The sequence below is a fragment of the Eucyclogobius newberryi genome, unplaced genomic scaffold, assembly GCF_026437365.1.
Source record: "Eucyclogobius newberryi isolate DKJ021-1_F unplaced genomic scaffold, fEucNew1.0.hap1 SCAF_53, whole genome shotgun sequence".
In the NCBI taxonomy this organism is placed as follows: Eukaryota; Metazoa; Chordata; class Actinopteri; order Gobiiformes; family Gobiidae; genus Eucyclogobius; species Eucyclogobius newberryi.
The window spans coordinates 533,290-555,342 of NW_027316201.1; the positions used below are offsets into that span (position 1 = coordinate 533,290).

The following is a 22,053-nucleotide window of genomic DNA, read 5'->3' on the forward strand; positions in this document are numbered from 1 at the left end:
ATGAGGCCAACCAGAGAGGAACCTTCACGATGTCAACAATAGAGGATCCTTCATGAGGCCAACCAGAGAGGAACCTTCACGATGTCAACAATAGAGGATCCTTCATGAGGCCAACCAGAGAGGAACCTTCACGATGTCAACAATAGAGGATCCTTCACGAGGCCAACCAGAGAGGAACCTTCACGATGCCAACCAGAGAGGAACCTTCACAATGTCAACAATAGAGGATCCTTCACGAGGCCAACCAGAGAGGAACCTTCACGATGTCAACAATAGAGGATCCTTCATGAGGCCAACCAGAGAGGAACCTTCATGAGGCCAACCAGAGAGGAACCTTCACGATGTCAACAATAGAGGATCCTTCATGAGGCCAACCAGAGAGGAACCTTCACAATGCCAACCAGAGAGGAACCTTCACGATGTCAACAATAGAGGATCCTTCATGAGGCCAACCAGAGAGGAACCTTCATGAGGCCAACCAGAGAGGAACCTTCACGATGTCAACAATAGAGGATCCTTCATGAGGCCAACCAGAGAGGAACCTTCACGATGCCAACCAGAGAGGAACCTTCACAATGTCAACAATAGAGGATCCTTCACGAGGCCAACCAGAGAGGAACCTTCACGATGTCAACAATAGAGGATCCTTCATGAGGCCAACCAGAGAGGAACCTTCACGATGCCAACCAGAGAGGAACCTTCACGATGTCAACAATAGAGGATCCTTCACGAGGCCAACCAGAGAGGAACCTTCACGATGTCAACAATAGAGGATCCTTCATGAGGCCAACCAGAGAGGAACCTTCACAATGCCAACCAGAGAGGAACCTTCACGATGTCAACAATAGAGGATCCTTCATGAGGCCAACCAGAGAGGAACCTTCACGATGTCAACAATAGAGGATCCTTCATGAGGCCAACCAGAGAGGAACCTTCACGATGTCAACAATAGAGGATCCTTCATGAGGCCAACCAGAGAGGAACCTTCACGATGCCAACCAGAGAGGAACCTTCACGAGGCCAACCAGAGAGGAACCTTCACGATGTCAACAATAGAGGATCCTTCACGAGGCCAACCAGAGAGGAACCTTCACGATGTCAACAATAGAGGATCCTTCATGAGGCCAACCAGAGAGGAACCTTCACGATGTCAACAATAGAGGATCCTTCATGAGGCCAACCAGAGAGGAACCTTCATGAGGCCAACCAGAGAGGAACCTTCATGAGGCCAACAGGAGAGGAACCTTCACGATGTCAACAAAAGAGGAACCATCATGAGGCCAACCAGAGAGGAACCTTCATGAGGCCAACCAGAGAGGAACCTTCATGAGGCCAACCAGAGAGGAACCTTCATGAGGCCAACCAGAGAGGAACCTTCATGAGGCCAACCAGAGAGGAACCTTCACGAGGCCAACCAGAGAGGAACCTTCACGATGTCAACAATAGAGGATCCTTCATGAGGCCAACCAGAGAGGAACCTTCACGATGCCAACCAGAGAGGAACCTTCACGATGTCAACAATAGAGGATCCTTCACGAGGCCAACCAGAGAGGAACCTTCACGATGTCAACAATAGAGGATCCTTCACGAGGCCAACCAGAGAGGAACCTTCACGATGTCAACAATAGAGGATCCTTCATGAGGCCAACCAGAGAGGAACCTTCACGATGTCAACAATAGAGGATCCTTCATGAGGCCAACCAGAGAGGAACCTTCACGATGTCAACAATAGAGGATCCTTCATGAGGCCAACCAGAGAGGAACCTTCACGATGTCAACAATAGAGGATCCTTCATGAGGCCAACCAGAGAGGAACCTTCACGATGCCAACCAGAGAGGAACCTTCACGATGTCAACAATAGAGGATCCTTCACGAGGCCAACCAGAGAGGAACCTTCACGATGTCAACAATAGAGGATCCTTCATGAGGCCAACCAGAGAGGAACCTTCACGATGTCAACAATAGAGGATCCTTCATGAGGCCAACCAGAGAGGAACCTTCATGAAGCCATCCAGAGAGGAACCTTCATGAGGCCAACCAGAGAGGAACCTTCATGAGGCCAACAGGAGAGGAACCTTCACGATGTCAACAAAAGAGGAACCATCATGAGGCCAACCAGAGAGGAACCTTCATGAGGCCAACCAGAGAGGAACCTTCATGAGGCCAACCAGAGAGGAACCTTCATGAGGCCAACCAGAGAGGAACCTTCATGAGGCCAACCAGAGAGGAACCTTCACGAGGCCAACCAGAGAGGAACCTTCACGATGTCAACAATAGAGGATCCTTCATGAGGCCAACCAGAGAGGAACCTTCGCGATGCCAACCAGAGAGGAACCTTCACGATGTCAACAATAGAGGATCCTTCATGAGGCCAACCAGAGAGGAACCTTCACGATGTCAACAATAGAGGATCCTTCATGAGGCCAACCAGAGAGGAACCTTCACGATGTCAACAATAGAGGATCCTTCACGAGGCCAACCAGAGAGGAACCTTCACGATGCCAACCAGAGAGGAACCTTCACGATGTCAACAATAGAGGATCCTTCACGAGGCCAACCAGAGAGGAACCTTCACGATGCCAACCAGAGAGGAACCTTCACGATGTCAACAATAGAGGATCCTTCACGAGGCCAACCAGAGAGGAACCTTCACGATGTCAACAATAGAGGATCCTTCATGAGGCCAACCAGAGAGGAACCTTCACGATGTCAACAATAGAGGATCCTTCATGAGGCCAACCAGAGAGGAACCTTCACGATGTCAACAATAGAGGATCCTTCATGAGGCCAACCAGAGAGGAACCTTCACGATGTCAACAATAGAGGATCCTTCATGAGGCCAACCAGAGAGGAACCTTCACGATGTCAACAATAGAGGATCCTTCATGAGGCCAACCAGAGAGGAACCTTCACGATGTCAACAATAGAGGATCCTTCATGAGGCCAACCAGAGAGGAACCTTCACGATGTCAACAATAGAGGATCCTTCATGAGGCCAACCAGAGAGGAACCTTCACGATGTCAACAATAGAGGATCCTTCATGAGGCCAACCAGAGAGGAACCTTCACGATGTCAACAATAGAGGATCCTTCATGAGGCCAACCAGAGAGGAACCTTCACGATGTCAACAATAGAGGATCCTTCATGAGGCCAACCAGAGAGGAACCTTCACGATGTCAACAATAGAGGATCCTTCACGAGGCCAACCAGAGAGGAACCTTCACGATGCCAACCAGAGAGGAACCTTCACAATGTCAACAATAGAGGATCCTTCACGAGGCCAACCAGAGAGGAACCTTCACGATGTCAACAATAGAGGATCCTTCATGAGGCCAACCAGAGAGGAACCTTCATGAGGCCAACCAGAGAGGAACCTTCACGATGTCAACAATAGAGGATCCTTCATGAGGCCAACCAGAGAGGAACCTTCACAATGCCAACCAGAGAGGAACCTTCACGATGTCAACAATAGAGGATCCTTCATGAGGCCAACCAGAGAGGAACCTTCATGAGGCCAACCAGAGAGGAACCTTCACGATGTCAACAATAGAGGATCCTTCATGAGGCCAACCAGAGAGGAACCTTCACGATGCCAACCAGAGAGGAACCTTCACAATGTCAACAATAGAGGATCCTTCACGAGGCCAACCAGAGAGGAACCTTCACGATGTCAACAATAGAGGATCCTTCATGAGGCCAACCAGAGAGGAACCTTCACGATGCCAACCAGAGAGGAACCTTCACGATGTCAACAATAGAGGATCCTTCACGAGGCCAACCAGAGAGGAACCTTCACGATGTCAACAATAGAGGATCCTTCATGAGGCCAACCAGAGAGGAACCTTCACAATGCCAACCAGAGAGGAACCTTCACGATGTCAACAATAGAGGATCCTTCATGAGGCCAACCAGAGAGGAACCTTCACGATGTCAACAATAGAGGATCCTTCATGAGGCCAACCAGAGAGGAACCTTCACGATGCCAACCAGAGAGGAACCTTCACAATGTCAACAATAGAGGATCCTTCACGAGGCCAACCAGAGAGGAACCTTCACGATGTCAACAATAGAGGATCCTTCACGAGGCCAACCAGAGAGGAACCTTCACGATGCCAACCAGAGAGGAACCTTCACGATGTCAACAATAGAGGATCCTTCACGAGGCCAACCAGAGAGGAACCTTCACGATGTCAACAATAGAGGATCCTTCACGAGGCCAACCAGAGAGGAACCTTCACGATGTCAACAATAGAGGATCCTTCATGAGGCCAACCAGAGAGGAACCTTCACGATGTCAACAATAGAGGATCCTTCATGAGGCCAACCAGAGAGGAACCTTCACGATGTCAACAATAGAGGATCCTTCATGAGGCCAACCAGAGAGGAACCTTCACGATGTCAACAATAGAGGATCCTTCATGAGGCCAACCAGAGAGGAACCTTCACGATGCCAACCAGAGAGGAACCTTCACGATGTCAACAATAGAGGATCCTTCACGAGGCCAACCAGAGAGGAACCTTCACGATGTCAACAATAGAGGATCCTTCATGAGGCCAACCAGAGAGGAACCTTCACGATGTCAACAATAGAGGATCCTTCATGAGGCCAACCAGAGAGGAACCTTCATGAGGCCAACCAGAGAGGAACCTTCATGAGGCCAACAGGAGAGGAACCTTCACGATGTCAACAAAAGAGGAACCATCATGAGGCCAACCAGAGAGGAACCTTCATGAGGCCAACCAGAGAGGAACCTTCATGAGGCCAACCAGAGAGGAACCTTCATGAGGCCAACCAGAGAGGAACCTTCATGAGGCCAACCAGAGAGGAACCTTCACGAGGCCAACCAGAGAGGAACCTTCACGATGTCAACAATAGAGGATCCTTCATGAGGCCAACCAGAGAGGAACCTTCACGATGCCAACCAGAGAGGAACCTTCACGATGTCAACAATAGAGGATCCTTCACGAGGCCAACCAGAGAGGAACCTTCACGATGTCAACAATAGAGGATCCTTCACGAGGCCAACCAGAGAGGAACCTTCACGATGTCAACAATAGAGGATCCTTCATGAGGCCAACCAGAGAGGAACCTTCACGATGTCAACAATAGAGGATCCTTCATGAGGCCAACCAGAGAGGAACCTTCACGATGTCAACAATAGAGGATCCTTCATGAGGCCAACCAGAGAGGAACCTTCACGATGTCAACAATAGAGGATCCTTCATGAGGCCAACCAGAGAGGAACCTTCACGATGCCAACCAGAGAGGAACCTTCACGATGTCAACAATAGAGGATCCTTCACGAGGCCAACCAGAGAGGAACCTTCACGATGTCAACAATAGAGGATCCTTCATGAGGCCAACCAGAGAGGAACCTTCACGATGTCAACAATAGAGGATCCTTCATGAGGCCAACCAGAGAGGAACCTTCATGAAGCCATCCAGAGAGGAACCTTCATGAGGCCAACCAGAGAGGAACCTTCATGAGGCCAACAGGAGAGGAACCTTCACGATGTCAACAAAAGAGGAACCATCATGAGGCCAACCAGAGAGGAACCTTCATGAGGCCAACCAGAGAGGAACCTTCATGAGGCCAACCAGAGAGGAACCTTCATGAGGCCAACCAGAGAGGAACCTTCATGAGGCCAACCAGAGAGGAACCTTCACGAGGCCAACCAGAGAGGAACCTTCACGATGTCAACAATAGAGGATCCTTCATGAGGCCAACCAGAGAGGAACCTTCACGATGCCAACCAGAGAGGAACCTTCACGATGTCAACAATAGAGGATCCTTCATGAGGCCAACCAGAGAGGAACCTTCACGATGTCAACAATAGAGGATCCTTCATGAGGCCAACCAGAGAGGAACCTTCACGATGTCAACAATAGAGGATCCTTCACGAGGCCAACCAGAGAGGAACCTTCACGATGCCAACCAGAGAGGAACCTTCACGATGTCAACAATAGAGGATCCTTCACGAGGCCAACCAGAGAGGAACCTTCACGATGCCAACCAGAGAGGAACCTTCACGATGTCAACAATAGAGGATCCTTCACGAGGCCAACCAGAGAGGAACCTTCACGATGTCAACAATAGAGGATCCTTCATGAGGCCAACCAGAGAGGAACCTTCACGATGTCAACAATAGAGGATCCTTCATGAGGCCAACCAGAGAGGAACCTTCACGATGTCAACAATAGAGGATCCTTCATGAGGCCAACCAGAGAGGAACCTTCACGATGTCAACAATAGAGGATCCTTCATGAGGCCAACCAGAGAGGAACCTTCACGATGTCAACAATAGAGGATCCTTCATGAGGCCAACCAGAGAGGAACCTTCACGATGTCAACAATAGAGGATCCTTCATGAGGCCAACCAGAGAGGAACCTTCACGATGTCAACAATAGAGGATCCTTCATGAGGCCAACCAGAGAGGAACCTTCACGATGTCAACAATAGAGGATCCTTCATGAGGCCAACCAGAGAGGAACCTTCACGATGTCAACAATAGAGGATCCTTCATGAGGCCAACCAGAGAGGAACCTTCACGATGTCAACAATAGAGGATCCTTCATGAGGCCAACCAGAGAGGAACCTTCACGATGTCAACAATAGAGGATCCTTCATGAGGCCAACCAGAGAGGAACCTTCACGATGTCAACAATAGAGGATCCTTCATGAGGCCAACCAGAGAGGAACCTTCACAATGCCAACCAGAGAGGAACCTTCACGATGTCAACAATAGAGGATCCTTCATGAGGCCAACCAGAGAGGAACCTTCACAATGCCAACCAGAGAGGAACCTTCACGATGTCAACAATAGAGGATCCTTCATGAGGCCAACCAGAGAGGAACCTTCACAATGCCAACCAGAGAGGAACCTTCACGATGTCAACAATAGAGGATCCTTCATGAGGCCAACCAGAGAGGAACCTTCACGATGCCAACCAGAGAGGAACCTTCACGATGTCAACAATAGAGGATCCTTCATGAGGCCAACCAGAGAGGAACCTTCACGATGTCAACAATAGAGGATCCTTCATGAGGCCAACCAGAGAGGAACCTTCATGAAGCCATCCAGAGAGGAACCTTCATGAGGCCAACCAGAGAGGAACCTTCATGAGGCCAACAGGAGAGGAACCTTCACGATGTCAACAAGAGAGGAACCTTCATGAGGTCAACCAGAGAGGAACCTTCATGAGGCCAACCAGAGAGGAACCTTCATGAGGCCAACCAGAGAGGAACCTTCATGAGGCCAACCAGAGAGGAACCTTCATGAGGCCAACCAGAGAGGAACCTTCACGAGGCCAACCAGAGAGGAACCTTCACGATGCCAACCAGAGAGGAACCTTCACGATGCCAACCAGAGAGGAACCTTCACGAGGCCAACCAGAGGAACCTTCACGAGGCCAACCAGAGAGGAACCTTCATGAGGCCAACCAAAGAGGAACCTTCACAAGGCCAACCAGAGAGGAACCTTCACGAGGCCAACCAGAGAGGAATCTTAACGAGGCCAACCAGAGAGGAACCTTCACGATGCCAACCAGAGGAACCTTCACGAGGCCAACCAGAGGAACCTTCACGAGGCCAACCAGAGAGGAACCTTCACGAGGCCAACCAGAGAGGAACCTTCACGATGCCAACCAGAGAGGAACCTTCACGATGCCAACCAGAGAGGAACCTTCACGATGTCAACAATAGAGGATCCTTCATGAGGCCAACCAGAGAGGAACCTTCACAATGCCAACCAGAGAGGAACCTTCACGATGTCAACAATAGAGGATCCTTCATGAGGCCAACCAGAGAGGAACCTTCACGATGTCAACAATAGAGGATCCTTCATGAGGCCAACCAGAGAGGAACCTTCACGATGCCAACCAGAGAGGATCCTTCACGATGTCAACAAAAGAGGAACCATCATGAGGCCAACCAGAGGAACCTTCATGAGGCCAACCAGAAAGGAACCTTGACGATGCCAACCAGAGAGGAACCTTCACGATGCCAACCAGAGAGGAACCTTCACGAGGCCAACCAGAGAGGAACCTTCACGAGGCCAACCAGAGAGGAACCTTCATGAGGCCAACCAAAGAGGAACCTTCATGAGGCCAACCAGAGAGGAATCTTCACGAGGCCAACCAGAGAGGAACCTTCATGAGGCCAACCAGAGAGGAACCTTCACGATGCCAACCAGAGAGGAATCTTCACGAGGCCAACCAGAGAGGAACCTTCACGATGCCAACCAGAGGAACCTTCACGAGGCCAACCAGAGAGGAACCTTCACGAGGCCAACCAGAGAGGAACCTTCACGATGCCAACCAGAGAGGAACCTTCACGATGCCAACCAGAGAGGAACCTTCACGATGCCAACCAGAGAGGAACCTTCATGAGGCCAACCAGAGAGGAACCTTCATGAGGCCAACCAGAGAAGCACCTCACAGCGCGAAGAAGCCAAGGCCAACGAGGAGACACAGAGGCCAACGAGGAGACATTTAGTTATTTGTATTTATTAGTTTCTTTGTTGGGACAGTGCATGTTAATGAACATACGTGACACACGGGGTATTGCCTCGTACCTCGCCACATGAACCCTGATACACGGACCTCACGATACGTGTCCTGATTCAGGGATATCCTTTTAAACCGATGAGAATGAATGGTTGTCTGTAATGTCTATGCTCTGTGTTGGTCCTGTGTACCCCGCCTAAGGCCCAATGTCACTGGGATAGGCTCCAGTCACCCGCGACCCCGAAAGGGAACAAGCGGTAGAAAATGAATGAATAAACAACAAAATGTATAAGAATATCAGAATACACCTGTCTGAAGTCTCATGTTCAGCTCCTCAGACTTCTTTATTTGCCATTTCTGTTGACTTCATGTTGTTTAAATGTATCACAATAGTTTTTCCAAGTTCATGAAAATTTTGATTTTCGGTTTTTACTAATATTATTTATTAAAACATTTGTATCTCAAAAAGTAGAACTTATAGAAACAACCAATAACATGAAAAAACATTCTGAAACTTCTTTACAGTTTTCAAAGACGGAATTGGAACGTGTTCGGGACAGTTCGGGACGGTTCGGGACAGTTCGGGACAGTTCGTGTTTCTCCGGAGCCTCTGGAGGCGGGAGAGCGGCGCTAGCCCGGGATTAGCTCCGGTCCAAGCTAACTCTGTCCCGGGCTCTGACAGCGACACTTCCCGCGCCGTTATCACACTTTTATCACACTTTAATCACACTTTTTGTCGGTAAAGCTCGAGCGTTCAGCCCGGGCTTGGTCACGCAGTCTTTCTCCGTGTGTTTTGTCTGTTTTCGGGACACTTCGGAGCCGCTTATCGGAGCCGCTTATCGGCGCTGACAGCCGGGGCAGGTGCCTCCGAGCCCCGCGAACAACACGAGCAAACATCGCTCTGAAACAACACTCTTAAACTGCTCTAATGTCACTAATGGGATTGAATTAAACTATGGAAAAGAGTCATTAAGTCGACCAGAACATGTCACCGATTAACCGACATAAACCACGTACAAACTGTCATTGAAACGAGAAGTTTTCGATGACGAGAAGATTTTCTAATTATAAACCAAAATAATACTTTCTAGCTTCAAGTCTGTGTCTGAGCTTCACAAATGTATAATTAGTGTTAAAGTGTGTAATAACTGCAGATGAAAGTGTCATAATGAGCAGTAAATCCAGTGTTTCTCTTTTACATCACACTTCACATTTAGAGCTTTAGTCGGAACTTCTGGAGCTGAAGGGTTTGGGTCAGAACCTTGGGTCAGAACGTCAGAACCTTGGGTCAGAACTTACTCGTAGCTTCTGAAGATCTCGTGTGTGATTTTGCACAGAAACACCTCCTCGTCCGGGTCCAGGTTCGGTGGTGGTTTCTGCCTCACAAACGGTTTCCGGTGAAGCAGCGGCATCTCCGGGTCTGGGCTCGGGACCGGGACCGGGACCGGGCTCGGAAGTGCGGGCGGATCGACGCGCGACTCTCGGCTCTTTGTTAGAGATAATCTGCCCAGCACATGGAGCAGCTCGGAGCCGCGGCTCGGAGCTCCTGACGCCGCTACACCGCCTTGAAGCCGGTTCTCCGGGTCCACACGGGGCCGGCGGCGCACGGGCACGGGGCGCGGGTCGAAGCGGGCACTTTCCGCGGCTGTACGGGGCACTTTCCGCGGCTGAACCGGGCTCTTTCCGCGGCTGAACCGGGCTCAAGTCCCGCGGCTGTTGACCAAGTTTTCAAACACTTCACGGAGGCTCGGACACGGGAGCTTCCCGGGGCTCGAACCGAAAATACAGCGACAAACACCGCGTTAAAATCAGAAATATAATGTACTTTTATTCACTTCAGAGGCTAAAGCCGCGCGTTTACGTTCATTTTGAGCGGTTTAATTATAATTTGGACATGTTTTTAAAAATGCAACGTGTTTTCTCTATTTTAAACTTTCCCCATGAATCACTCCATTTACTGCCATTTTACGCCTTTGAATTAAAGTATTTCATCTATGTCGTCTTCCATTCGCTTTATCACGTCATTCCTTCCGTATTTTGTGGTTTTATTTGCGTTTTTCTTGGGTGAATTCGCGGGATCAAACCGAGGCGGGAGTCCGTGAAGTGTCCGCGCGCCGTGAGTAAGAGGGCGGAGCCTGACTGACCCGCTCAGCGCTGATTGGTCCCCTCAGTAATGGACGCGGGGCCTGGCAGTGACGTAATCAAACAGTGACGTAAATTAAAGAAATTTACGTCTTTAAATTGTGTGTGCGGGTTAAAAAAAGAATAAAGATGGTGACGTCACACTTGGAAACCGCCATAAAACAACAACAACAAGTATTTTGACATTTGAGAACTTTAGTCCGCTCTAATAGTTTATTTTTCAGATTAAACCAAACTCACTCCAGACTTATCCTCATTAGTTATTATAATGTATATTATTTTCTCCAATAAACATCTAAGACACCATTATGGCACAGTAAACAATATAGTTTGTTGTGGTAAAAAGTGTGAAAGATCACAATATGATAATTATTTTATGCCGCATAATTGTGACAAAGTACATGTTGACCCTCAGCTGCTGGGGGCGGGTCCACAGGACCAGGGGTCTGTGCGGCGCCCGGACCAAAAATGTTATTTTAGTGTTGTTTTAGGTGTTGTATCGAATTTTAAGAATGCAAAAGAATATCACAGTTTCATATTTTACTTTTAATCACATGAAAATCATAAAAAACAAGCTAACATCAAACAGAGGTCACATGATGAGGTCCCGCGACATCACCACCTTGGCCCCGATGACATCACCGCGGCCCCAGAAGCCCCGCCTTGGCTGCCAGCGCCTCGTTTTGCTGGATGTGGTACTCCTGAAACCTCATGGAGATCCTCTGAGTCATCTTCAGGTACTTCTGCAGACACGACTCTGAGCAGCTCGACTGAGACACAAGAACATGAGGAGAACATGAGGAGAACATGAGGAGCACATGAGGAGAACATGAGGAGAACATGAGGAGCACATGAGGAGCACATGAGGAGCACATGAGGAGAACATGAGGAGCACATGAGGAGCACATGAGGAGAACATGAGGAGCACATGAGGAGCACATGAGGAGAACATGAGGAGAACATGAGGAGAACATGAGGAGAACATGAGGAGCACATGAGGAGCACATGAGGAGAACATGAGGAGAACATGAGGAGAACATGAGGAGCACATGAGGAGAACATGAGGAGCACATGAGGAGAACATGAGGAGCACATGAGGAGCACATGAGGAGAACATGAGGACATGAGGAGAACATGAGGAGCACATGAGGAGAACATGAGGAGCACATGAGGAGAACATGAGGACATGAGGAGAACATGAGGAGCACATGAGGAGAACATGAGGAGCACATGAGGAGAACATGAGGAGAACATGAGGAGCACATGAGGAGAACATGAGGAGAACATGAGGAGAACATGAGGAGCACATGAGGAGAACATGAGGAGCACATGAGGAGAACATGAGGAGAACATGAGGAGAACATGAGGAGAACATGAGGAGAACATGAGAACATGAGGAGCACATGAGGAGCACATGAGGAGAACATGAGGAGAACATGAGGAGCACATGAGGAGCACATGAGGAGCACATGAGGAGCACATGAGGAGAACATGAGGAGAACATGAGGAGAACATGAGGAGCACATGAGGAGCACATGAGGAGAACATGAGGAGCACATGAGGAGAACATGAGGAGCACATGAGGAGCACATGAGGAGAACATGAGGAGAACATGAGGAGAACATGAGGAGCACATGAGGAGCACATGAGGAGCACATGAGGAGAACATGAGGAGCACATGAGGAGCACATGAGGAGCACATGAGGAGAACATGAGGAGAACATGAGGAGAACATGAGGAGCACATGAGGAGCACATGAGGAGAACATGAGGAGCACATGAGGAGCACATGAGGAGCACATGAGGAGCACATGAGGAGAACATGAGGAGCACATGAGGAGCACATGAGGAGAACATGAGGAGCACATGAGGAGCACATGAGGAGAACATGAGGAGAACATGAGGAGCACATGAGGAGCACATGAGGAGAACATGAGGAGCACATGAGGAGAACATGAGGAGAACATGAGGAGAACATGAGGAGCACATGAGGAGAACATGAGGAGCACATGAGGAGCACATGAGGAGCACATGAGGAGAACATGAGGAGCACATGAGGAGAACATGAGGAGAACATGAGGAGCACATGAGGAGAACATGAGGAGAACATGAGGAGAACATGAGGAGAACATGAGGAGCACATGAGGAGAACATGAGGAGAACATGAGGAGCACATGAGGAGCACATGAGGAGAACATGAGGAGAACATGAGGAGCACATGAGGAGAACATGAGGAGCACATGAGGAGCACATGAGGAGCACATGAGGAGCACATGAGGAGAACATGAGGAGCACATGAGGAGAACATGAGGAGAACATGAGGAGAACATGAGAACATGAGGAGCACATGAGGAGCACATGAGGAGAACATGAGGAGAACATGAGGAGCACATGAGGAGCACATGAGGAGCACATGAGGAGAACATGAGGAGCACATGAGGAGCACATGAGGAGAACATGAGGAGCACATGAGGAGCACATGAGGAGAACATGAGGAGCACATGAGGAGCACATGAGGAGAACATGAGGAGCACATGAGGAGAACATGAGGAGAACATGAGGAGAACATGAGGAGAACATGAGGAGCACATGAGGAGAACATGAGGAGAACATGAGGAGCACATGAGGAGCACATGAGGAGAACATGAGGAGCACATGAGGAGCACATGAGGAGCACATGAGGAGCACATGAGGAGAACATGAGGAGCACATGAGGAGAACATGAGGAGAACATGAGGAGAACATGAGAACATGAGGAGCACATGAGGAGCACATGAGGAGAACATGAGGAGAACATGAGGAGCACATGAGGAGCACATGAGGAGCACATGAGGAGAACATGAGGAGCACATGAGGAGAACATGAGGAGCACATGAGGAGCACATGAGGAGAACATGAGGAGAACATGAGGAGAACATGAGGAGAACATGAGGAGCACATGAGGAGCACATGAGGAGAACATGAGGAGAACATGAGGAGAACATGAGGAGCACATGAGGAGAACATGAGGAGCACATGAGGAGAACATGAGGAGCACATGAGGAGAACATGAGGAGAACATGAGGAGAACATGAGGAGCACATGAGGAGAACATGAGGAGAACATGAGGAGCACATGAGGAGCACATGAGGAGCACATGAGGAGAACATGAGGAGCACATGAGGAGAACATGAGGAGCACATGAGGAGAACATGAGGAGCACATGAGGAGCACATGAGGAGAACATGAGGAGCACATGAGGAGAACATGAGGAGCACATGAGGAGCACATGAGGAGAACATGAGGAGCACATGAGGAGAACATGAGGAGAACATGAGGAGAACATGAGGAGCACATGAGGAGAACATGAGGAGCACATGAGGAGCACATGAGGAGCACATGAGGAGAACATGAGGAGCACATGAGGAGCACATGAGGAGAACATGAGGAGAACATGAGGAGAACATGAGGAGAACATGAGGAGCACATGAGGAGCACATGAGGAGAACATGAGGAGAACATGAGGAGAACATGAGGAGAACATGAGGAGCACATGAGGAGAACATGAGGAGCACATGAGGAGCACATGAGGAGAACATGAGGAGCACATGAGGAGAACATGAGGAGAACATGAGGAGAACATGAGGAGAACATGAGGAGCACATGAGGAGCACATGAGGAGCACATGAGGAGAACATGAGGAGCACATGAGGAGAACATGAGGAGCACATGAGGAGAACATGAGGAGCACATGAGGAGCACATGAGGAGAACATGAGGAGCACATGAGGAGAACATGAGGAGCACATGAGGAGCACATGAGGAGAACATGAGGAGCACATGAGGAGAACATGAGGAGAACATGAGGAGAACATGAGGAGCACATGAGGAGAACATGAGGAGAACATGAGGAGCACATGAGGAGAACATGAGGAGAACATGAGGAGAACATGAGGAGCACATGAGGAGAACAGGAGGAGATGAGAACAAGAGAAGAGGAGGAGAACATGAGGAGAACAGAGGAGGAGAACATGAGGAGAACAGGAGGAGATGAGAACAAGAGGAGAGGAGCTTGCACAGGTCCTCACCTCTTCTGGGCGCACGTCTCGTGTGGTGAAGTCTTTGACACAGTCCATGAAGCAGTTCTCTGTCACTTTGTTGTAGGTCCCCAGGAACTCTTTAAACTGAAACAAACCAGAGGAACGTCAGAGCGCCACCTGCAGGTCACACACATCACTGCATGTGTTTGAGCTTCACCTGTTTGACCTGATCCGCCTCCGTCACCTGCACCGCCATCACCAGAACCAGCACCAGAACCAGCACCAGAACCAGCACCAGAACCAGCACCAGCACCAGCACCAGAACCAGAACCAGAACCAGCACCAGAACCAGCACCAGAACCAGCACCAGCACCAGCACCAGCACCAGCACCAGAACCAGAACCAGAACCAGCACCAGCACCAGCACCAGAACCAGAACCAGCACCAGCACCAGCACCAGAACCAGCACCAGCACCAGAACCAGCACCAGAACCAGCACCAGAACCAGCACCAGCACCAGAACCAGAACCAGAACCCAGTCTGAGGTCTGCACAAGCCAAGGGACAACACCAATAAAGCATTAAAACTGACACCTAGTGTTTATAGTGTTTGTTAGACCTGGTTTAGACCCGGTTGAGTCATGGTTTAAGATAAGATAAGATATTCCTTTATCGTCCCATATGGGGAAATTTCATTGTTGCAACGCAGGTAGATCCAGAGGAAAAGAACAGATCACTTATAGGAAGTGTGAAAAACACTTTCAGTAGAAGATCTCCAATAAACAAAAGATTAGTTTAAAGTTTAGACCCGTTTCAGTCCTGGTTTAGACCTAGTTTAATCCTGGTTTAGACCCGGCTTAGTCCTGGTTTAGACCCGGCTTAGTCCTGGTTTAGACCCGGCTTAGTCCTAGTTTACACTTGGTTTAGTCAGATTTGGCTAACAGAGCTAACAGCAGCTAACAGAGCTAACAGCGGCTAATATAGCGGCTACAGCTAACGTCAGTCCGGTGTTTACGTCAGATTCTCCCGTTATTCCTCCAGTTTCACGCGCTCAGCCCCGGGACCGGTAAAGCCCTGCGTCACCCAGGTCCGAACCGGGTCAAGAGCCGGTCCAGAGCCGGGTTTAGGTCCAGTTTACCTGAATTTGAGCTGAAATCCAGGACCTGATCCGTGACCGTGAGAAGGACACGTGAGAGCGGAGACAGCGCCGCGGCGTGGACACTGCGGGCGCACAGTCTGAACACGTGGTTTATGGGTCACGTCCCTTGGGTCATGTCTCTATGGGTCACGTCTCTATGGGTCACGTCTCTATGGGTCACGTCTCTTGGGTCATGTCTCTATGGGTCACGTCTCTATGGGTCACGTCTCTATGGGTCACGTCTCTTGGGTCACGTCTCTATGGGTCACGTCTCTTGGGTCACGTCTCTTGGGTCACGTCTCTATGGGTCACGTCTCTTGGGTCATGTCTCTATGGGTCACGTCTCTATGGGTCACGTCTCTTGGGTCATGTCTCTATGGGTCATGTCTCTATGGGTCACGTCTCTATGGGTCATGTCTCTTGGGTCATGTCTCTATGGGTCACGTCTCTATGGGTCACGTCTCTATGGGTCACGTCTCTATGGGTCATGTCTCTATGGGTCATGGGTCATGTCTCTATGGGTCACGTCTCTATGGGTCATGTCTCTATGGGTCACGTCTCTATGGGTCATGTCTCTATGGGTCATGGGTCATGTCTCTATGGGTCACGTCTCTATGGGTCACGTCTCTATGGGTCATGTCTCTATGGGTCATGGGTCATGTCTCTATGGGTCACGTCTCTATGGGTCACGTCTCTATGGGTCATGTCTCTTGGGTCACGTCTCTATGGGTCACGTCTCTTGGGTCACGTCTCTTGGGTCACGTCTCTATGGGTCACGTCTCTTGGGTCACGTCTCAATGGGTCACGTCTCTATGGGTCACGTCTCTATGGGTCACGTCTCTTGGGTCATGTCTCTATGGGTCACGTCTCTATGGGTCACGTCTCTATGGGTCACGTCTCTTGGGTCACGTCTCTATGGGTCACGTTTCTTGGGTCACGTCTCTTGGGTCACGTCTCTATGGGTCACGTCTCTTGGGTCACGCCTCTATGGGTCATCTCTCTATGGGTCACGTCTCTATGGGTCACGTCTCTATGGGTCATGTCTCTTGGGTCATGTCTCTATGGGTCACGTCTCTATGGGTCACGTCTCTTGGGTCATGTCTCTATGGGTCACGTCTCTTGGGTCACGTCTCTTGGGTCACGTCTCTATGGGTCACGTCTCTTGGGTCATGTCTCTATGGGTCACGTCTCTATGGGTCACGTCTCTTGGGTCATGTCTCTATGGGTCATGTCTCTATGGGTCACGTCTCTATGGGTCATGTCTCTTGGGTCATGTCTCTATGGGTCACGTCTCTATGGGTCACGTCTCTATGGGTCACGTCTCTATGGGTCATGTCTCTATGGGTCATGGGTCATGTCTCTATGGGTCACGTCTCTATGGGTCATGTCTCTATGGGTCATGGGTCATGTCTCTATGGGTCACGTCTCTATGGGTCACGTCTCTATGGGTCACGTCTCTTGGGTCACGCCTCTATGGGTCATCTCTCTATGGGTCACGTCTCTATGGGTCACGTCTCTATGGGTCATGTCTCTTGGGTCATGTCTCTATGGGTCACGTCTCTTGGGTCACGTCTCTTGGGTCACGTCTCTATGGGTCACGTCTCTTGGGTCATGTCTCTATGGGTCACGTCTCTATGGGTCACGTCTCTTGGGTCATGTCTCTATGGGTCATGTCTCTATGGGTCACGTCTCTATGGGTCATGTCTCTTGGGTCATGTCTCTATGGGTCACGTCTCTATGGGTCACGTCTCTATGGGTCACGTCTCTATGGGTCATGTCTCTATGGGTCATGGGTCATGTCTCTATGGGTCACGTCTCTATGGGTCATGTCTCTATGGGTCATGGGTCATGTCTCTATGGGTCACGTCTCTATGGGTCACGTCTCTATGGGTCATGTCTCTATGGGTCATGGGTCATGTCTCTATGGGTCACGTCTCTATGGGTCACGTCTCTATGGGTCATGTCTCTTGGGTCACGTCTCTATGGGTCACGTCTCTTGGGTCACGTCTCTTGGGTCACGTCTCTATGGGTCACGTCTCTTGGGTCACGTCTCAATGGGTCACGTCTCTATGGGTCACGTCTCTATGGGTCACGTCTCTTGGGTCATGTCTCTATGGGTCACGTCTCTATGGGTCACGTCTCTATGGGTCACGTCTCTTGGGTCACGTCTCTATGGGTCACGTTTCTTGGGTCACGTCTCTTGGGTCACGTCTCTATGGGTCACGTCTCTTGGGTCACGTCTCTATGGGTCACGTTTCTTGGGTCACGTCTCTTGGGTCACGTCTCTATGGGTCACGTCTCTATGGGTCACGTTTCTTGGGTCATGTCTCTATGGGTCACGTCTCTATGGGTCACGTCTCTATGGGTCACGTCTCTTGGGTCACGTCTCTATGGGTCACGTCTCTTGGGTCACGCCTCTATGGGTCATCTCTCTATGGGTCACGTCTCTATGGGTCACGTCTCTATGGGTCATGTCTCTATGGGTCATGGGTCATGTCTCTATGGGTCACGTCTCTATGGGTCACGTCTCTATGGGTCACGTCTCTTGGGTCACGTCTCTATGGGTCACGTCTCTATGGGTCACGTCTCTTGGGTCATGTCTCTATGGGTCACGTCTCTATGGGTCACGTCTCTATGGGTCACGTCTCTTGGGTCACGTCTCTATGGGTCACGTTTCTTGGGTCACGTCTCTTGGGTCACGTCTCTATGGGTCACGTCTCTTGGGTCACGCCTCTATGGGTCATCTCTCTATGGGTCACGTCTCTATGGGTCACGTCTCTATGGGTCACGTCTCTATGGGTCACGTCTCTTGGGTCACGTCTCTATGGGTCACGTTTCTTGGGTCACGTCTCTTGGGTCACGTCTCTATGGGTCACGTCTCTTGGGTCACGCCTCTATGGGTCATCTCTCTATGGGTCACGTCTCTATGGGTCACGTCTCTATGGGTCATGTCTCTATGGGTCATGGGTCATGTCTCTATGGGTCACGTCTCTATGGGTCACGTCTCTATGGGTCACGTCTCTTGGGTCACGCCTCTATGGGTCATCTCTCTATGGGTCACGTCTCTATGGGTCACGTCTCTATGGGTCACGTCTCTATGGGTCACGTCTCTTGGGTCACGTCTCTATGGGTCACGTTTCTTGGGTCACGTCTCTTGGGTCACGTCTCTATGGGTCACGTCTCTTGGGTCACGCCTCTATGGGTCATCTCTCTATGGGTCACGTCTCTATGGGTCACGTCTCTATGGGTCACGTCTCTATGGGTCACGTCTCTTGGGTCACGTCTCTATGGGTCACGTTTCTTGGGTCACGTCTCTTGGGTCACGTCTCTATGGGTCACGTCTCTTGGGTCACGTCTCTATGGGTCACGTCTCTTGGGTCACGCCTCTATGGGTCATCTCTCTATGGGTCACGTCTCTATGGGTCACGTCTCTATGGGTCACGTCTCTTGGGTCACGTCTCTTGTGATATGAGATATTTTTAGCCGTCAGTACACGCCTCTGCCACAGGGGGCAGCAGCGCGCCACTTATCACAGTTGGACACTTGGAAGCGAAGAAGAAGAAGAAGAAGTTGTTTTTGTTGTTAGCAACTGCTGTAGCTTTTCTAACACCATGAGATGAACGCGCTTTCAACACTTTTGTAAAGAAATAGGTTTTATAAAATCTGACAGCGGCGGGAACACTTTAAACCGCGTTGTCTGAGTGTGTTTTTCCCTTTAGCAGAATCTGTGGCGGGAAGTTTGAACCGTTCGTGTCAGTCGTTGTTTTAAACCCTGATGTTCGCCTCAAACCCGGGCCAGACTCGGTCAAACCCGGGCCAGACTCGGTCAAACCCGGGCCAGACTCGGTCAAACCCGGGCCAGACTCAGCCCGCGGCCGCCTCTCTGCGCTCGGACACCGCGGACGTGTTGATCCGCTCCACAAGCGCCAATCTCCGGCTCCAGAGACACACCGAGCCCCCTGCGGCTGCGAGCCCGGCCACAGCGCCTCCTCCGCCGGGTAAGAGGGCACACACGGCCCGCTGCTGGGCTGGAGGTTTGACCTAATGTACAGAAAGTATAATTAACACATACAATTCCATCCAAAATGCAGACAATTTCACAGAATAAAGGTGTACAATAGTTAGTCTAATCATAGCAGTTTAGAGTTTGGTAACATTTACACTGCTCCAGGTTAAACTGTAAAGAACATTCATGTTGGAGTTAAACTACAAACTTAAAGATGCCCAGGATCTCTCCCGCTCAGGTTCATGCTCCCCGTCTCCATAAACCAATAAAAACACACACAAAACGTGTTAAAGCAAAGTAATATTGCATCAAGCTAAATCTCTTTATGACATGGATGAATCCATCTGAAGAGGAGCGTGGCCAAAACAACCTTAAAAAGACAGAGACGTTCTGGTAAAGGAGTGAAAGGGCAGATGAAACCGTGTTAAAGCTCCACTGCGTAACATTTCATCACATTCAAACAGGGAAAATAAGGTTTAGTGGAACAGTCTCTTTCACCGAACTTGCTCTGATCTCAACACTAAGCTGATTGGTCGATTCTGTTTCTTTGACAGGCGCGGATGAGCTGCAGACAATCCGATTGGCTGCTGGAGGTCGAGGGGCGGGGCTGGAGGCGCTCAGACAGAGGTGAGGCTCCAGGTGTAGCGTTGAAAAGCACGTGTGTTCTCTGCTTGTGTGTGTCAGGTGTCAGAAGAGCGCCCCCCAGAGGAGACACGTCAAAGTCACACTGCTGCACTCCCATGATGCACCACTGCAGAACACAGCAGTACAGCACTACAGCTCCCATGATGCACCAGGCCCAGACTCCCAGAATCCTCCAGGAGTTCCTCAGGTGAACTTTAAAACGCTCAAACACCTGTAACTTTCACAAACGGACATTTTAGTTTCATTTTCTGAATTCAAGTCATTAAACGAGTTATTACGTTTTTTAAACGATCAATACAAGGTCAATAATTGAGAAGAATCGTTTCCTCATGAAACTAAAATATTCAATATATTTGTTTCAGAGCAACACAGAGTCAGTCCAGAGACTTCTGCACCAGGACAGGTACTGAACCGGGTCTAAAGAGGGTCTAAAGAGGGTCTAAAGTGGGTCTAAAGCGGGTCTAAAGAGGGTCTAAAGCGGGTCTAAAGCGGGTCTAAAGTGGGTCTAAAGAGGGTCTAAAGAGGGTCTAAAGAGGGTCTAAAGAGGGTCTAAAGTGGGTCTAAAGAGGGTCTAAAGTGGGTCTAAAGCGGGTCTAAAGCGGGTCTAAAGAGGGTCTAAAGCGGGTCTAAAGCGGGTCTAAAGTGGGTCTAAAGAGGGTCTAAAGAGGGTCTAAAGAGGGTCTAAAGCGGGTCTAAAGTGGGTCTAAAGAGGGTCTAAAGAGGGTCTAAAGTGGGTCTAAAGCGGGTCTAAAGAGGGTCTAAAGCGGGTCTAAAGCGGGTCTAAAGTGGGTCTAAAGAGGGTCTAAAATGGGTCTAAAGCAGGTCTAAAGAGGGTCTAAAGCGGGTCTAAAGAGGCTCTAAAGAGGCTCTAAAGCGGGTCTAAAGAGGGTCTAAAGCGGGTCTAAAGAGGGTCTAAAATGGGTCTAAAGCAGGTCTAAAGAGGGTCTAAAGCGGGTCTAAAGAGGCTCTAAAGAGGCTCTAAAGCGGGTCTAAAGAGGGTCTAAAGCGGGTCTAAAGAGGGTCTAAAGCGGGTCTAAAGCGGGTCTAAAGAGGGTCTAAAGAGGGTCTAAAGAGGGTCTAAAGCGGGTCTAAAGAGGGTCTAAAGAGGGTCTAAAGAGGTTCTAAAGCGGGACTAAAGAGGGTCTAAAGAGGCTCTAAAGCGGGTCAAAAGAGGGTCTAAAGAGGGTCTAAAGAGGGACTAAAGCGGGACTAAAGCGGGTCTAAAGAGGGTCTAAAGCGGGTCTAAAGCGGGTCTAAAGCGGGTCTAAAGAGGGTCTAAAGAGGCTCTAAAGAGGGTCTAAAGCGGGTCTAAAGAGGCTCTAAAGAGGCTCTAAAGCGGGTCTAAAGAGGGTCTAAAGCGGGTCTAAAGAGGGTCTAAAGCGGGTCTAAAGCGGGTCTAAAGAGGGTCTAAAGAGGGTCTAAAGAGGGTCTAAAGCGGGTCTAAAGAGGGTCTAAAGAGGGTCTAAAGAGGTTCTAAAGCGGGACTAAAGAGGGTCTAAAGAGGCTCTAAAGCGGGTCAAAAGAGGGTCTAAAGAGGGTCTAAAGAGGGACTAAAGCGGGACTAAAGCGGGTCTAAAGAGGGTCTAAAGCGGGTCTA

The 22,053-nt window shown here is 49.8% G+C and overlaps 3 protein-coding genes across 3 annotated transcripts in view; 1 reads left to right on the forward strand and 2 right to left on the reverse strand.

Moving 5' to 3' along the window:
- Window positions 1–10,307, reverse strand: part of baz1a (bromodomain adjacent to zinc finger domain, 1A) — a 63,071-nt gene extending 52,764 nt beyond the window's left edge. The window contains exon 1 of the mRNA XM_072465980.1: window positions 9,809–10,307. Within this exon, the coding sequence (XP_072322081.1) occupies window positions 9,809–9,921 (113 nt within the window). The 5' untranslated portion in view covers window positions 9,922–10,307. The remainder of the gene's footprint in view (window positions 1–9,808) is intronic.
- An 871-nt stretch (window positions 10,308–11,178) lies between these two features.
- On the reverse strand, window positions 11,179–15,060 carry LOC140383537 (mitochondrial import inner membrane translocase subunit Tim9). Its single transcript, XM_072465982.1, has 3 exons — window positions 14,886–15,060; window positions 14,717–14,812; window positions 11,179–11,421 (listed from the first exon to the last, which is right to left on the reverse strand). Exons 1-3 carry the CDS (start codon window positions 14,922–14,924, stop codon window positions 11,290–11,292), a joined length of 267 nt encoding a protein of 88 aa, XP_072322083.1. The 5' UTR covers window positions 14,925–15,060; the 3' UTR covers window positions 11,179–11,289.
- A 4,389-nt stretch (window positions 15,061–19,449) lies between these two features.
- LOC140383531 (uncharacterized) overlaps window positions 19,450–22,053 on the forward strand; it is a gene marked incomplete at its 3' end in the record, with an annotated part of 49,381 nt that continues 46,777 nt past the window's right edge. The window contains exons 1-4 of the mRNA XM_072465976.1: window positions 19,450–19,803; window positions 20,366–20,438; window positions 20,496–20,643; window positions 20,819–20,859. Coding sequence (XP_072322077.1) covers window positions 19,581–19,803; window positions 20,366–20,438; window positions 20,496–20,643; window positions 20,819–20,859 — 485 coding nt within the window. The remainder of the gene's footprint in view (window positions 19,804–20,365; window positions 20,439–20,495; window positions 20,644–20,818; window positions 20,860–22,053) is intronic.

Excerpts from the sequence above, each read along its gene's own strand:
- LOC140383537 (XM_072465982.1), bottom strand. The coding sequence starts at position 14,924 with ATGGCGGTGCAGGTGACGGAGGCGGATCAGGTCAAACAG. Across the intron at positions 14,813-14,885 it reads AGGCGGATCAGGTCAAACAG|TTTAAAGAGTTCCTGGGGAC; the intron begins GTGAAGCTCAAA and ends GGTTTGTTTCAG. Across the intron at positions 11,422-14,716 it reads GAGACGTGCGCCCAGAAGAG|TCGAGCTGCTCAGAGTCGTG; the intron begins GTGAGGACCTGT and ends CTTGTGTCTCAG.